The sequence below is a fragment of the Carassius auratus genome, chromosome 25, assembly GCF_003368295.1.
Source record: "Carassius auratus strain Wakin chromosome 25, ASM336829v1, whole genome shotgun sequence".
Classification (NCBI taxonomy): Eukaryota; Metazoa; Chordata; class Actinopteri; order Cypriniformes; family Cyprinidae; genus Carassius; species Carassius auratus.
The window spans coordinates 3,574,448-3,589,917 of record NC_039267.1 but is presented as its reverse complement, the minus strand read 5'-3'; the positions used below and the strand labels follow the sequence as shown (position 1 = coordinate 3,589,917).

Here is a 15,470-nt window from a genome sequence, read left to right as displayed (position 1 = left end):
GTGTGTGTGTATATATATATATATATATATATATTATATATATATATATATATATATATATATATATATATATATATATATATATATATAACAAATGCACAAAAACAACTTTAACTGAAATACAATTATTTTTATTTTTTTTATTAAAATGGAAATAGAAAAAAATAATTCAAAATATTAATAAAAACTGAATAAAAAAATCTGAATTGTCCAAAGTGGGAAGAAATGAGGATAAAAACTGCATTATTTTTTCCTCTGATTTTTGAGGTGAAATATGTCATAGACGTGTTCTTGACAGGTTTCGTGAGATTCAAGCTAGTAAAGGATTAATTCATATTGAGTCATTCACACTGTGAGTCTTTCTTTCAGAGATTCCAGCCCGTCCCGTTTTGAGATCAAACCTGAGCTTGTCCAGAGCGTCCCCGCTGGGACCGGACCACCCTTCAATCTCTCTTATCAGGTGGGCTCCTCACATCCAAACCAGCTTTCAGATAATATTCTCCAGAATGAATCAGAGCTCATCCCCTGGGCACCTGAACAAAATAAATATTTTATTTGGACTTCCGAGATGCTTCTCCTAAAGCTATGTGTTTTGCAGATCCAGAACCTCGGCATGTTTCCCGTATCTGAGCTTCTCTTCACGTTAAACGTCTTCGCTGTGACCAGAAATGCAAACGCTCTCCTGCGCCTCTCAGACTTGGATATTACTCAGGTGCATTTTTTTTGCATTAATTATGCTCATTATCGAATTTCAGCCTCAAACTGTGACCTTGTTTCGAAACAGTTCATCTGAAACTGAGCGTTGTGTCATGGTTGTTGTAAACGATTGCTTTCACTGCTTCCAGAGCTTGTTATTTTGCCTGATCCATAATGCAAGCAATCTGTTTGTGCAGTTTATTTGAGCTGACACAGCTTGAATTCAATCAGTCATTGTTTTAGTGAGTACTGCTCTCGTGTAAATCCTCATCTGTTTGGTTATCAAGAATGACTTGTGGCGTGCGTTTCAGGGGACAGTTCATCCAAAAATATACGTGCTGTTAATTTACTTACCTTCAGGTTATCCAAGATTGCTTTTCTTCAAAAGAAGATTTTTAGCCATTGGTGATTCATATAATGCATCAACCGCTGTCCGTTTTTAATACACAAGGCTTTTGACGATATTGAGGTCTTACGAAGCAAAACGATCAGTCTGTGCAAGAAGGTTAATATTATTTACAAGATTATTATCCAGAGCCTTTGGGAAACGGTCAATGATGTCTCATTCATAAACGAATCATTCTTTTGAACTTGTTTTTTTAGTGAACTGATTGAATCACTGACTGAATCAGTTCACCAGATAGAAACAGTTTATGGCTCAAGCAGCTCAGATCAAAACTCCCTTTCAGACGCCTGAAATGTGTGCAGGTTTGACCCGAACACTCGAATGAAGGAGATAAATAAATGTTTTTATGGTTTCTCTTTGTTTAGGTGAAAAGAAGACTAGTTTATTCACTTTATAAGCTTTAGATACGTAACACATCCAAATTTTGCATTGTTAGTAGGTGCTTTAATATAATATTTTTGCTTTACATTTAGCATTGAAGTGATTGCGAAAATAAAGTAGTGAACTGAACCAGTTCACACTGTCAGAAAGAATCAGTTCATGAAAAAGAATCAGTTTTCCCCAGGATTAGAGTGATGTTATAAATAATGTTCAGTTTCTTGCACAGACTGATTGTTTCTCTCCATAAAACCTCACTATATCATCAGGAGCCATGGGAATTCATTTTGTGCTGCCTGTTTTGCCTCTCAAAGTGATGGTAGCATTTTATGAATCACCAAGGATCACAGTCCTGCTGAAAAAAAACAAAAAAACAATAGAAACCATCACAGAAACTTCTAATGGTTTCCACAACCAATACCATTACATAACCTTTAACCATTAATACCATTTAAAAATGGTTTTCTGTAGTGTGTTTTGGAACATATTCCATTCAGATGTATTGGTTTTAACAAGCCACCAATAGAAGTTGACCAATTATCAGTAGAAACCCAATGGGGTCCATTACAGTTTCCATTAAAACCAATACATGTCTCATTTTAATCATTACAAATTTTTTCAGCAGGGAGTTTCAGCTAAAAATCATCTTCACTGTTCTACTGAAGAAAAATATATTGGTAGGCCTGAATAAATGAACTGCAAATGTACACTAACCACTGTGTGCTGGTTTCAGACGGCGGGCTCACACTGCAACGCTCCTCGTGTCATTACCGCCGGCTCGTCCTCACAGGAGGATCTCTCGCTCAACCCACACATGGTAAACTCCTTACTCATCGTCCAAACTCAGAAGTTTTGTGATATACAGACTGCATCCATCTGCAGTAGTGAGCTTGATGAAAACAAACCACCCAACCCGATTAATCACTTCCTGTTGGCTAAAGATAACACCAACATTTGTTCCAAATTGGAAATGATTCACTTACAGTTTCCTCTCTGGCACATTCAGTTTCCAAGAGATCAAAAAGTATTTCATGTCATTCATATTGTGTTATTTGTGTTTACAGAATGCATCCACCAGCGACACGTTATTATCTCAGTGTAGAATCAACCTGTTTCCCCAAGAAGACGTCATCATCACCGCCACAGGACACCTCAATCTGCACACTTTATTAGCTGTGAGTATCCCATATATATATCATGTATATGTATTTATGTTATATGAATGTGTGTATATAACAAATTAATAGGAAAATAAATTACAGTTATATTTATCAGTGTTATAATAATTTTACACATAAGGAATTTGTTCACAGTCATGTTTTTACGTGCCACTTTACCTAATTGTTAACAAATTATGAATATACAGGTTTTTGTTTATTTCTCAGTTATATTTTTATACAGTTATTGTATTATCCAATGTAATAACGTTTTATGTATCCGATGTTTTCCACCCTGTCATATATAATAAATAATATAATAATAAAATTTTATTGCATTACACACATACACACACACATATACACAAATTAAACATACAAATATAAATAATAATAATAAATGAACAAGAAAATTACATTTATCAATCTAGTATCTGTTCTTGTAAAATAATAGTAATTTCTCTCATCAGGCATTTGTTCACATTATTGTTTGGTGTTATTAGGATTATTATTTTACATTCCACATTATCTACTTGTTTGCAAATTGTTTAAAGGAGTGCATATGTTATTTTAAAAAATTAATTTTTCCTCTAATTATGTATGTCAGTTTTACCAACGCAAGTTTTTGTGCTAATTTCTTATTGAACATTGAAGAGGACTTTAAATTATGAGCATTTTTATTTTTCAGAGATGCGATTAAAAAACTCTTCATCTCATTCCTCAGGTGAAATTTAAACGGTTAGATCTGGTAATGACGGCTGTAGTCGAGTTGAGCCCCTCAAGTCCGATGTTCCTCCACGAGGAACGACCCATGAGACATGTGAGTACGCTACATGAGCCACTTCATGGATATTTAATGATTCATCTGAGGTCCTTTATTACACTTGCTTGTGCTTGAAGAAGAAGTGCAAGGGTGTAATGAGAAGGAAAGACCATTTGCCAAATATGAGAACCAAAATAACTTAAGTGATGTGCTGCCCCCTTATGGATGTCTTTTCTTTCTTGATAACTGGTGCAACTGAATCACACACACATCTTCTAACATTGTGTGTAAAACCTGATTCTTCCACGTATTTGACTCTAAGCGTTTGGTTTTGTAGATAATCCTGGAGATTAGGAAGGAGGAAGATTACCGGTTTCCCATCTGGGTGATTGTTGGGAGCACATTGGGAGGACTTCAGCTTCTGGCCCTGCTGGTTCTGGCCCTCTGGAAGGTCTGGAATGGATTTTATTCACAGTTACCAAGCTAAAAGGAAAATATGTATTAATAAAGACTTGTATTACTGCAGTGCATTTGTAATATACACTCCATTTGGGTGATTAAAAGAAAGGAGATCAAGCTGTTTTGGTCTCATTTTCGACTATTTCTGGTTTAATTTAGGGTAGATCTGACTACAAATGGCTTGCTTGTAGTTTATCTGCATTTTAAAATCCATACAGCACAATAAAGTGGTTTAAAATTAAAAAAATGATACACTTTAATATGCTAATATTTGGCAATGTCGTTATTGTTTACTAATAATTAAACTATTAAACCTTGTTTTCTGTAATTCAAAATAAAACTCAAATAAAATAAATATTTATATTTTTAGAGCTGAAAATCTCACGAATTATTATTATTATTTTTTTCATTTTCACTTGGCAACTAACTGAAATAAAATAATTTTAAGTTGAAATACTAAAAATGCTAAAACTGAAACTATTAAATAAAAATCTAAGTATAGATTTATAATAGAATTACTAAAATGTAACTAATGTACTAAAATTTCAAATTATATAAGTTGAAGTATTTAAGTACTGAAGTACTAAAATGACTAAAACTTAAAAAAAAAATAAAACAATAATAATAATAACGACAGCAGCACATTAATTAATGAAGCTAAAATGAACTGAAAATACAATCTAATTCAAAATTAAAATAAACGCTACAATAGTATGTAAAATAATATTAAAATAACACTGATATTTGGCTGTTGGGCTAACAAACATTCATTATGTTGGCTTGAATTATTATTATTTAATTATCAACTGAAATCCCTTTTTATCCAGAAGCAAGCTTAAATTCTGTCCATATGCTTGATTCTCTTTTATACAAGATTAAGTAGAGCTAAATTTGCATATCAAAAACTTTTACATTTACATAAGAAACACTTATTTTAGGGCTTGTTAAAGGTCAGATCTCTCAGGATGATACTGCTATTTATTTCAAAACAAATAACTGTATTTCTTTCATCTGCAGCTTGGATTCTTCAGCAGGCAGAAGAGAGAGAGGGAAGAGCAGGCGACCAATGAGAAGACAGCAGAGGATCGGTAATGCCACGGCAACCTCCTCAGCCAATCACTCAGGGACTCTCCAGACACGGGTGTGTGTCAGCCAATCAGCTGCTCTCGAGCACTGCCACGCCCTCCTGCAGTCTGATGCAGAACCAATCAGCTCGCTTCCCCTGGACGTGCGACCAATTAAGACAGAGAATGTGGAGATGTGGTTTATGAGGAAGTAATCTCATGTGGTTTGAGACTTTGGAAACAGGTGGAAAGGAAAGTAATAGGCAACGAAAAACACTAATGAAGAGGCTTCGGACTGAACTGTTTTGAGAGGTTTTGGAGCTGATAAATGTTTTGCATATCATGAAACAAACCAGATTGTGGAACGAATCGTAAGACTTTTTGATGCACTTGTACATTGTTAAGAATTTTGAACTTGAAATCTGTAAATATATATATATATATTAAAAAGGTTCAGCAATATAATGTAAAACTATGATTAAAATAAAATATTTAACCATAGACTTATGCACCTTAATGCATTTGGTTGCAACATCTGTTCATTTATTTGAGATTTGGTCATAATCACAATTTTATATTCAGTACATTGCAGCTGGAATCGGATGTATTGCTTCAATCGGTTTTTCGTCATTAAAACTGGTTAAAGAGTTTAAGGGTAGTTGAAATAAACATGCACATTTGACTTTTTTATTCAGACTTATCTCTTGGCTTTTATTAGAATTTTTTTTTTTTTTTTTTTTTTTACTGACTTACTGCAAATGTGCTGTCATAAATAATTCAACTCTCTCTCTCTCTCTCTCTCTCTATATATATATATATATAGTAGTGCTGTCAAACAATTTTCCCTCACGAAAATTAACCATGGTTTTACTACAAATAAAACCAAAAAACCATGGTTACTATAGTTAAACCATGGTAGCCACAAAATAACCATGGTTTTTCTATATTAACCATAGTTTAACCATGGTATTTGTAGTAAATCTGTGGTTATACAAATGGTAGTCAACACTCCAAAAAACCATGGGTTACTACAGTTTTACTATAATAAAACCATGGTTATTTTTCGTAAGGGTTAATCGCGATTAATCACATCCTATATATATATATATATATATATATGTACATGGAAAATTTCTAAATATATGCTGAATGTGTATTTGTAATAAACATCATAAATATTCAGTTATACACATTACGTAAATGAAAACTTTTATTTTGTATGTGATTAATCGCCTTTGACAGAACTTATATATATGTGTGTGTATATGAAAAATACTCTAAACGTACAATATTCTATGTAATTTCTCTTAATTAATATAAGACTGAGACACAGATTTGGGGGGGGGGTTGCTATAAATTGTTAAAATATTCTAGATATCTTAATAACCCTTAAACACTTTTCATGATCGCTGTCTGGAATAACCGTGTCTGTGTTCAGAATGGAATAGTAGCACACTGTACACTGCAGACTATTGGAAAAATACTAAGTGAAAAACTATGCATTATTCCATGTGTAAACCATATAAGGTTATTTACATTTAAAGTCAAAGTATTTATGAAGATGTCGGCCTGACCAAACTCTTTGTAAATTTACAATCCACTCATCACACTGGGAAAGTGAAAGATCAAGTTAAATACATTGCATTGATGGTTACATTATTCTGTGCAGTGTGCACAATTTGATAAATGTAAGTCATGCGATGCATAAAAAGCATACTGTGCACACTATACATACTACATACTTCAGGTTCTGTTCTAATCATAGTCCTTCAATCTAAAATGTTTTCGGACAGTGTTTTCTTCTGACATGGCTTCACAGCTTTCAGTTTGACACCATGGTGATTCTATGGTCACTCGGTTTAATTGTTGTCATTTATGTCACCATTTTATTGCATGTAAAAATGACAGCTGAATGTTTGTCATGTGCTTTTATTGGACCACTGAATAAATTAAAAATCACCTTGATTTAAAAGACTAAATATTTGTTTTTGAATTCTCTTATTTAAGAAATAGTTCTAAATGTAGCACTTGCTCAGCAATGGATGCTCTGCAGTGAATGGGTGCCGTCAGAATGAGTCAAAACATCTGATAAAAACATCACAATAATCCACAAGTAATCCACACCAAGCGACAGTTTGAAGTTAAAGTTGATTTGTTTCTTACAAACATGCAGCTTTTATCAGGTGTTTGGACTCTCATTCTGACGGCACCCATTCACATCGATTGGTGAGCAAGTGATGGAATGCTACATTTCTCCATTTCTCAAACAGATCCACATTTCAGGTGGCCTGAGATTGAGTAAATTTTTAGCCAAGTTAAATTTTTGGATGAACCATTCCTCAAGACGCTCTCACTTGATATTCAGCATAAATGCACTTCCATCACTTTTCGCAACCCAATCAATTCCTTACTGATAGAATCAAGAATGACCCAACACTTTTGTTCTTAAAGAAAGCGTCACTTCTTCAAAATTTCCCTGTGAAATGGATCAGACCACAGAAGAATAATGAGTTTAGAATAAAACTCCACGAACACCATTCAATCTAAAACGAATCTTGGGTGACCGGAGGGTGAGGACATTTTCAGCAAATTTACGTTTTTGGGTGAAATATTGCTTTAAGAATTGGAATTACAAATGCGACAGAATCACACAGAGTCGGACAGGTGTCTTAGATCTAGGTTTTTAATCCTGTTATGACTGGTAAGGAAATAAAACGCATTGATCTATCTTCAGTAATTGAATGATAAAACATGGTGCAAACAAAGAGGGTTCAAAACCTCCACATTCAAGCAGACATGCTCTCAAAACACACACACAGCTAAAAACAGGAAGACATGCTGCTCACACATTCACACAACAGCACCATCCAGAATAAGGCCCCGGGACTCAAAAAGAGCTCCAGCACGTGCTCATTAACACAAGTCATAATTACAGACTCGCTAATTGGCTTTGCAGTGGCGTCATGGTTTAGAAAAATAAAATAAAATAAAACAGAACCATAATAATAATGGAAAAAATAATAATAAACGTCCAACTTTCTGGGTTACAGGCACATTTTAATATTCAAATAAAAGAAACCACCTGGCACAGAGCTTTAGGATATCAACTCTCGGCTATTGATTCATTATAAAATAGACATTTTTCACTCTGTTTTAAATAAACCTTTTATAAAATATGTTAAGAAAACAAAAAAATATGAAAAATGTTGACAAAAGAGCAGCTTATTTTTTTAAAAAAGCCGTTCACATTGTCATGTCTACAGTCCAACACACAATAAAATGCCTTTGCCAAAAGAAGAAACGTATCAGTTTCAAAATAAGAGTCTTTTGCACCACCAGTATTCCATCAGGATCAACATCCTCTTCAATTTGTTAAAAAAAGAACCAGAATGAAACTGGATACTCCAGTTCCTTTGGGATAAAATGCAACAGTCGCATTTAGTCAGATCTCTCAAACGGATATATATGTTCTACATTTTCTAGATTTGCAATCCATGCAGAGCACTAAACAAGGTCAAATTAGGAGTTCTCAGCACCATTTCATAGGTTAAAACAAACTCCAAAAAACAGATCTGATGGAAAAACAAAAGCACAGATCAGTGAAATTCAACAAACTCCTCCAGACTTTTGGGAATCTGGTCCCGATACAAGATCTGGTGTTGCTGCACGGCGCGAGCCGCCAAGCATTTCAGACTCATCTTCATCTGTGTCTTCAGAAGGATTTCAGAAACGCCCGTTGTGCTCTTATCAAGCGGGGTCTTCTTTTGCTTGTTGGTCATGTCCGTATGAGCGCCGGCTTCGACGAGGCTGATGATGATGGCATGAAGGGTCAAGAAGTCGCTGATGGGACGGTTGTACTGTACGATGAGGTGTAAAGGGCTGTTTCCTTCATGGTCCACGGCGTTTACCTGGGCTCCACATTCTATAAGCAGCTTGGTCACTTGCGCATTTGGAAAACTGCACACATCATTGGTGTGGAAGTCATCTACTGGCGTACTAGAGCTAGCCGCTAGGTGCAAAAGCGTTGACCCCTCTCGAGATCGTGGATCTAGGCGTATTAAGTCGTAGATCTGTTTGTTTATGCGCGCTCGTTCCTCCTCACCACACTGCGTTTTCGTAGAGATGCAAACCAGGTAGAGAAAAGTGAACAAGTTGGATTCGTAGCTGTCGGTGGCCGCTTGCAACTCCGCATCGGTGGTGGTTTGTAAGCGATCCATGCTGCGGCGTATCTCTAAGACGCTGGCGCGCAAAACGTGTTCAACGTCCGATGCGCGAACTGGCTCCTTCAAGTGGACCATTTGCGAGAACACTTGCGCAAATCGCAAGAGGTCTTTATGCGTGTTGCGGTTTCCTTTTTGCCGTAGATGCAAGGCGTGCAGCCAGAGTTTGATGCACTGTTCGAACTCCATGTTGTCGGCGTAGACCGCGCCCCGATATATTATGGGATGCGACACATCTATGTTATCCGCACCCAGAATTCGTTCTCGAATCATAAGGCCTTCCATGTGTAGTGCATCCCGGTCATGTCGAATGGCCTCTAAGTCTTGCAAATTCCGGCACTCGGCCCTCCCTCCGTACGCCACAACAGGAGACGGCAACTCTTTGGCGATAACCCTCCCGGGATCACGAAATCGCTCCAGCATGGCGAGGTACAAGTAGTGGTAGGTCTTAAGAATGTCGTAATTTTCACGGTCGTTGGCAAAAGATGCTCCAAGCAGTTCCAGTGCCTCAATGCGACTATGTACATCGCAATCCACATGCGACAGCAGCAGCTCTACGACGTCCGCCTTGCAGCTTTCAGCCGCCACTTTCAGTGGCGACATGCCATGTCCGTTAACCACCATTGCTGCTTGGCATCGTACCAGCTCCTTCACGATATCCAGATGCCCGGCTTCTGCGGCAAAGTGCAGCGCAGTGGCCCCACAGTGAGCTTTGGCATTAGGATCCGCCCTGCGCTCCAACAGGAAGTAAACAACGTCGGTGTGGCCCTTGTAAGCGGCAATCATCAAACAAGTGTTGCCGTACTTATTGGCAATGCTGAGATCGGCCTTGTGCTCAACGAGATACCGTACGATGTCCAGCCGGCCGTCGAAGCACGCAGCCCTGAGCGGAGTGGAGTTTGTGAGGGTGGTGTGATTCACGTTGGCATTGTGCGAAACCAGCAAACGTACCACCTCGAAATGCCCAGCGCCAGCTGCACACCAAAGAGCCGTGGCACCATCAATAATATACCTGTAAGAGCAACGGACACATCAGTAATGACATAATGAAGCACAGGGCTCTTTTGGAATAGTTTCAAAATAATGACATTTCTGCATTTACTCGCTCTCGTGTTGTTCCAAATTTCACAAGCTTAACCGCTCACAAGCACAATACAATAGTAACATTTGTAAGGATTACATGAATCAAAAATAGAATTGTTGACCTAGAAAAATGTATCACATAAAGAAAATAATTCACTGCAATGCTCAAACTTGTCGTGATGCTTCTTCATGCGCCATAATAGAATGTACTCAATCATGAATTTTCAATGGATAATGACTTAAATTTCAGTCTGTTCCTGATTAGAGATGTTCCGATACCCTTTTTCTCTTCCCGATACCGATTCCGATACCTGGGCTCAGGGTATCGGCCGATACCGAGTACTGATCCGATACCTGGGTGTGTATCTGTATATACAGCTGTATATACTACTAGCCCTGTGTAAATTGCTAGAATTCTTTTTATGGTGTGCTTCAGACAGATCCCTCAATAAAACATGAACAAATACATGGTGAACTACTGTATTTATTACAGTATTTTTATTATCTAACATGAATTTGACAGTATTATTTATTTTCATATGCAAAAAAGAACTTCAAATGCAGCCAAAAATCTAACACCGCAAACTAAAAAAGGTATTTAAGTTTTACAATATAACTGTATAAAAAAACTGCAACAAATAAGTCTAGGAATATAAAAAAAGATCTATTAATCAGATAATCTCTTTACAACAAAACAAGTAAAAAACAAGCAACCATCTAGGCATAATTATTATTATTATAGAGACGTATTATTATTACTGTAGGCTACAACAGTAGCTTTATATATTGTCAATTTACTCATGTAAACCAAACATTTATTTTAATGGGCTGCCATGAAGATCTTTGAGTGTCTGTGTTTATGATATGACAGTATTCTCAAATGAAACGGTAAATTCTCATGAAGTGACGGTTTATGCGTTCGTGTCCTCATGACACACAGCAGAGACTACAAAACAGCGAGCTCTCGCGCATCTGTGCCAGTCACCCACAGAGATGTAGATTTTGCGGGAGTAATATTTAAATAGTATTTTGCAGTTTAATATTCACAGACACTAGTATATATTCGGCTACTGTCTGGAGCCCTGCGCTTTGACTTACACGGAAGCGACTGAACGCAGCTGCCGGTACTGAATATACTCGAGAGTCTGTAACTACCGGTACTACAGAGACATACTGCTAACCACTGATCTATAATATAGTAGCGGCTTCACTGTCTTTTGGCAGTTTAGAATGTGATGAGTGATCCAGTCATATATAGATCAGGGCTGCTAACCCGTTTTCATTTCTTCTTCGCTGCTCTAAACAGGGGTTGCTTGTGGCAACACAGCACAACTTCCTGTGTTTTCAATGCATTTTGAGCAGCGAAGAAGAACCGTGCAGCAGTTAGGCAAAGCTTGCGGTCATAACTAGGTATTTTTTAAGAAAATGGTATCGGATCGGTATATGGGTTCATGTACTCGCCGATGCCGATGCCAGAATTTGTTGTGGTATCGGAGATATTTCCGATACTAGTATCGGAATCGGAACAACTCTATTCCTGATGCAAAGCATCTATATGACTTCAGAAGACTTAAAATACAGTGTAAAAGACACATTATTGGAGATCTTCCTAAAGCTGCGGTAGGGAACTTTTGACGCTCTAGCGGTTAATAAACAGAACTGCTTTTGCGTCTTGCGGAAGAACATTGTAGCCGGATCTACTTCTCTTTGTTTATGTCTATGAAGAATCACAAAGGTACTGGGTTACTCCGCCGCGGTACCCCCGAAGCAATCTAAAATAGTCCGAATATAAACACTTATTATAGGTGTACCCTAGTGATTCAGGACAAGCTAAATACAAGGTTTGGAAAATGGATTCATGGTGTACTCGCTTATTATGTTCATTTTTCTACATTTTGAACACAAACAAAGTTACGGACCGCAGCTCTGATTGGTTGTTTCTTAACGGGAGCGCATGACTTTCTGCAAATGGCAATAGGATCAATGGGAGGAGCCAGAGGAGCTTGATTTTTTTCACAGATTATCTGTCTCATATTCTACTGTCAGGACATAATGACAGGTTTAACAAATATGTAAAAAATATATTTTTACAGAAGTTCCCTACTGCAGCTTTAATTTACTTTAATTGCATGAAATAAAATCTGCTAAATGCCTCTTTCAATATTCCACTAAGGCCTGGTTCACACGGGACGATTTTAAAATTGTCGGCAGATTTTCCAAACCTGAGAGACCCCACACACGGCGATAAAAAAATCACGGGTCTAACAGTTTTGGTCGCTCCGTGTGTGGTGTGCAGCCACACGGCAATATCAACACATCACACATGAACCGATTTGACTCCCGAGCATTCCCAGGTCAGACGGGAAATCTCGCAAAATCCCTCGAGATCAAACGTGACTTTAGAGTAAACAATCATGGCGGACGAAGAGGATGCAGTGGCCAAAGTTTGTGCTTTGTTTTTTAACGGGAAAAAAAACATAAGAAAAATAAGAAAAGGCGATGGTCAAAGAGGTGGAGACGACGCGAGCATGGACTATACTTGCTATATCATGATATGGAGATAAGTTGTTGTTTTATCTCATAGAAATGTTGTTACGTACTACACAGATTAATAACCGTTGAAATAAACGTTCATATATTAGTTTCCATGTACTCTGGTGGACTGCAGTTGTGGATGTAGTTATGCCCATCGACTTTATTTGTATTTGTTATATTATATACGCCGGCTGTTTTGATTTTGTTTCCCGGTACTATCACTGCCTCGTCACCTCGCTTTCTGATTGGCTACACGCCACAGTCCACAGGCTGCGTGATTGTTTGTCCTCGGGGGACACCACACACGAGAAGAAATCGGGCCAAATAAATCCAACATGTTGGATATCCCCGATTTGAGATCGGAGCGGTCCCGACATTCTTCCGAGCAGAGGAGAGCAGTCTTAACACACCACACACGGCAGGAATATTTGATCAGATTATTTTACGATAATCGGAGCATCCTAAGATTGTCGGAAGGGGTGAATCGGGGCTAAAATCGGCATAATTATCCTGCCGTGTGAACCAGCCTTAAGGCTGCTCCGATCACAATCGGCCGATCGTTAATGCGCATCTCGTCAGTAAAGCCGGTTCTCTAATCAGCGGTTAATTCCATCAGGTGCCTGATTTCACATAGAGCAGCTGTTACTACACAGAGCCGTAGTTAACTGAGAAGATGCGCAAATAAACGCTGAAAATGAACGTGGATTTGCGCATCTTCTCAGTTAACAACGGCTCTGTGTAGTAACAGCTGCTCTATGTGAAATAATGCACCTGATGGAATTTACCATTGATTACAGAACGGGCTTTACTGACGAGATGCGCATTAATGATCAGAGCAGCCCTATATACCACATCAAGTAAATCATACTTGTTTGAACATGTATCATCAATATAGAGGGTGGTTTTAAAAAGGTTTGTTTATGGGGGAAGCATTTTATTACACTGGGAATACTCGCTTCTGATTAGTCAATCACGGTATTCATAGGTCTACTTTTAGCTGTTTATCAGTTCGCTCATCCGGGTAACTGAAACGGTGCTAATTTCTTACATCTCATATCAGTCCGCGGACTCGCGCTCTTTTTATTTCATCCGTTTCAGTTATCGATAGTTGTAAAATTACATCAGCGAATATGAGTGTGAATTTTATATCAATTGTTGCCAGCTCGATCATTTTGTACATCGTTAACGATTACTAATTCTCAGTGAAAACTCTAGGATAATATACAGGTAAGATTACAACAATTTACAATTCAATCCAGACGAGTATCCGTGTAAATTAAGCAAACATAATACAATGTAACAGTAAGCGAAATAAATGTATCGCTTACATAATAAGTGTATGTGGATACGTGTAATAAACATCTCACCCGTCAAACCGGACAGTCCCGGTCTGCTCGGTGTCCACTTTATAATGGTCCAGAAGCAGCCGGACCACCTTGTCATGTCCGTTCCGAGCAGCAATGATGAGCGGAGTGGACCTCTGTCCGGCCTCCTGGGTCACGTGCTCCAGCAGGTACCGGGTCTGAACGGTGGCGTGGTTCAGGAGCAGGGCGGCCAGGGTCAGGACTCGCCCCTCGCTGGCCGCTTTGTGAACATATCGGGCCAGGGACTCCAACCGGGCCAGAGCCGGTACCTCCGCCATCTGTGCAAGATTCGCCCGCTGATCTCAGAGCAGATCCATCCGCCTCCCATTAAAAACAGCTGGCTGAGCTCTACTACAGCTCGTGAAGCACAGAGAGCCTCCGCCGGAGCTGCTCCATTATACCTGATCTCTATTACCAAACACGGGTTATATGATCTAACGTTACAAATACGGGTCTAACGAGCTGGTTAAAACAAATTAGACTAATTAATGAAGATAATGATCTTGTAATATGTAATCCTAGATTTTTCTAGTGTTTGATTATGGACTAATCCAGAAGCAAGTTAGTCCGTTCGATTCAAATCGGGATTCTTTTTCACTTCTGAGCGAAGCGAGATTCCTCGCGCCATTTCTTCACTTTTATGCTTCGGTTTGTTCTGATTTCCCTTCTAAGTTCCTCTGCGATAATAACCACCGATCGCTTCAACAGAACGAATCCGGATTTCGCTGATAAATCCAAATCAAAGCTCAAATCTGCGTCTATGTGTATATGTCTTTCACCTCTCCCAGTAACGAAGACCGGAAATGAAGTCAGCAATAACAGGAAGTGCGACACTAGGATTCTAGAATGTCTTTTCGAAATAAAAGTCCCCAAAATAATATGTACAACCAATAAATTATAATTTTAAAAATGATTCCCCATAAAAATACTACGGTAAAAGCAGACCGAAGAAAACTATATTTTCAATATATAGTATAGTTTGATAGATAAAGTCACTATTAGAGTATAATATAGTACAGTATAAATTATGTGTTTTAGATGTTCTCCACAATGTCAGAAACCTGGACCAAATAACAATCAATAAAGTGGATATTAAACTATTTATACATCAGATAATATCAGTAATGTATAGAAATTGGGAAAAAATCCCAACAATTAATACATGATTTAATATATCTATTAAAAAAAAAATACACTATATAAAATAGTGTGTGTGTGTAAGCAGATTTGCTTATGTGATTGTTTAGAAGTTTTTTACAATGTCAGTAGCCTGAATCCAATAAAAAATAGATAAAATGGATCTAAAAATATTTATATATCTATCCATCACTGTACAATAGATAAT

At 37.8% G+C, this 15,470-nt stretch overlaps 2 protein-coding genes across 2 annotated transcripts in view; one reads left to right on the top strand and one right to left on the bottom strand.

The window, feature by feature from the left end:
• itga11b (integrin, alpha 11b) overlaps positions 1-5,747 on the top strand; it is a 37,222-nt gene extending 31,475 nt beyond the window's left edge. The window contains exons 24-30 of the mRNA XM_026202077.1: positions 370-460; positions 599-712; positions 2,214-2,297; positions 2,545-2,655; positions 3,362-3,457; positions 3,738-3,851; positions 4,877-5,747. Coding sequence (XP_026057862.1) covers positions 370-460; positions 599-712; positions 2,214-2,297; positions 2,545-2,655; positions 3,362-3,457; positions 3,738-3,851; positions 4,877-4,951 — 685 coding nt within the window. The 3' untranslated portion in view covers positions 4,952-5,747. The remainder of the gene's footprint in view (positions 1-369; positions 461-598; positions 713-2,213; positions 2,298-2,544; positions 2,656-3,361; positions 3,458-3,737; positions 3,852-4,876) is intronic.
• A 1,841-nt stretch (positions 5,748-7,588) lies between these two features.
• fem1b (fem-1 homolog b) lies at positions 7,589-14,944 on the bottom strand. The gene is made up of 2 exons (XM_026202084.1): positions 14,129-14,944; positions 7,589-10,155 (listed from the first exon to the last, which is right to left on the bottom strand). The coding sequence occupies exons 1-2, from the start codon at positions 14,401-14,403 to the stop codon at positions 8,520-8,522; spliced, it is 1,911 nt and encodes a 636-aa protein (XP_026057869.1). The 5' UTR covers positions 14,404-14,944; the 3' UTR covers positions 7,589-8,519.
• Between the last annotated feature and the right edge of the window lie 526 nt (positions 14,945-15,470).

Bases quoted from the DNA above. Each gene is read 5' to 3' on its own strand.
- fem1b (XM_026202084.1), bottom strand. From the start codon at position 14,403: ATGGCGGAGGTACCGGCTCTGGCCCGGTTGGAGTCCCTGGCCCGATAT. The intron at 10,156-14,128 runs GTGAGATGTTTA...TTGCTCTTACAG, and splicing joins GGGACTGTCCGGTTTGACGG to GTATATTATTGATGGTGCCA.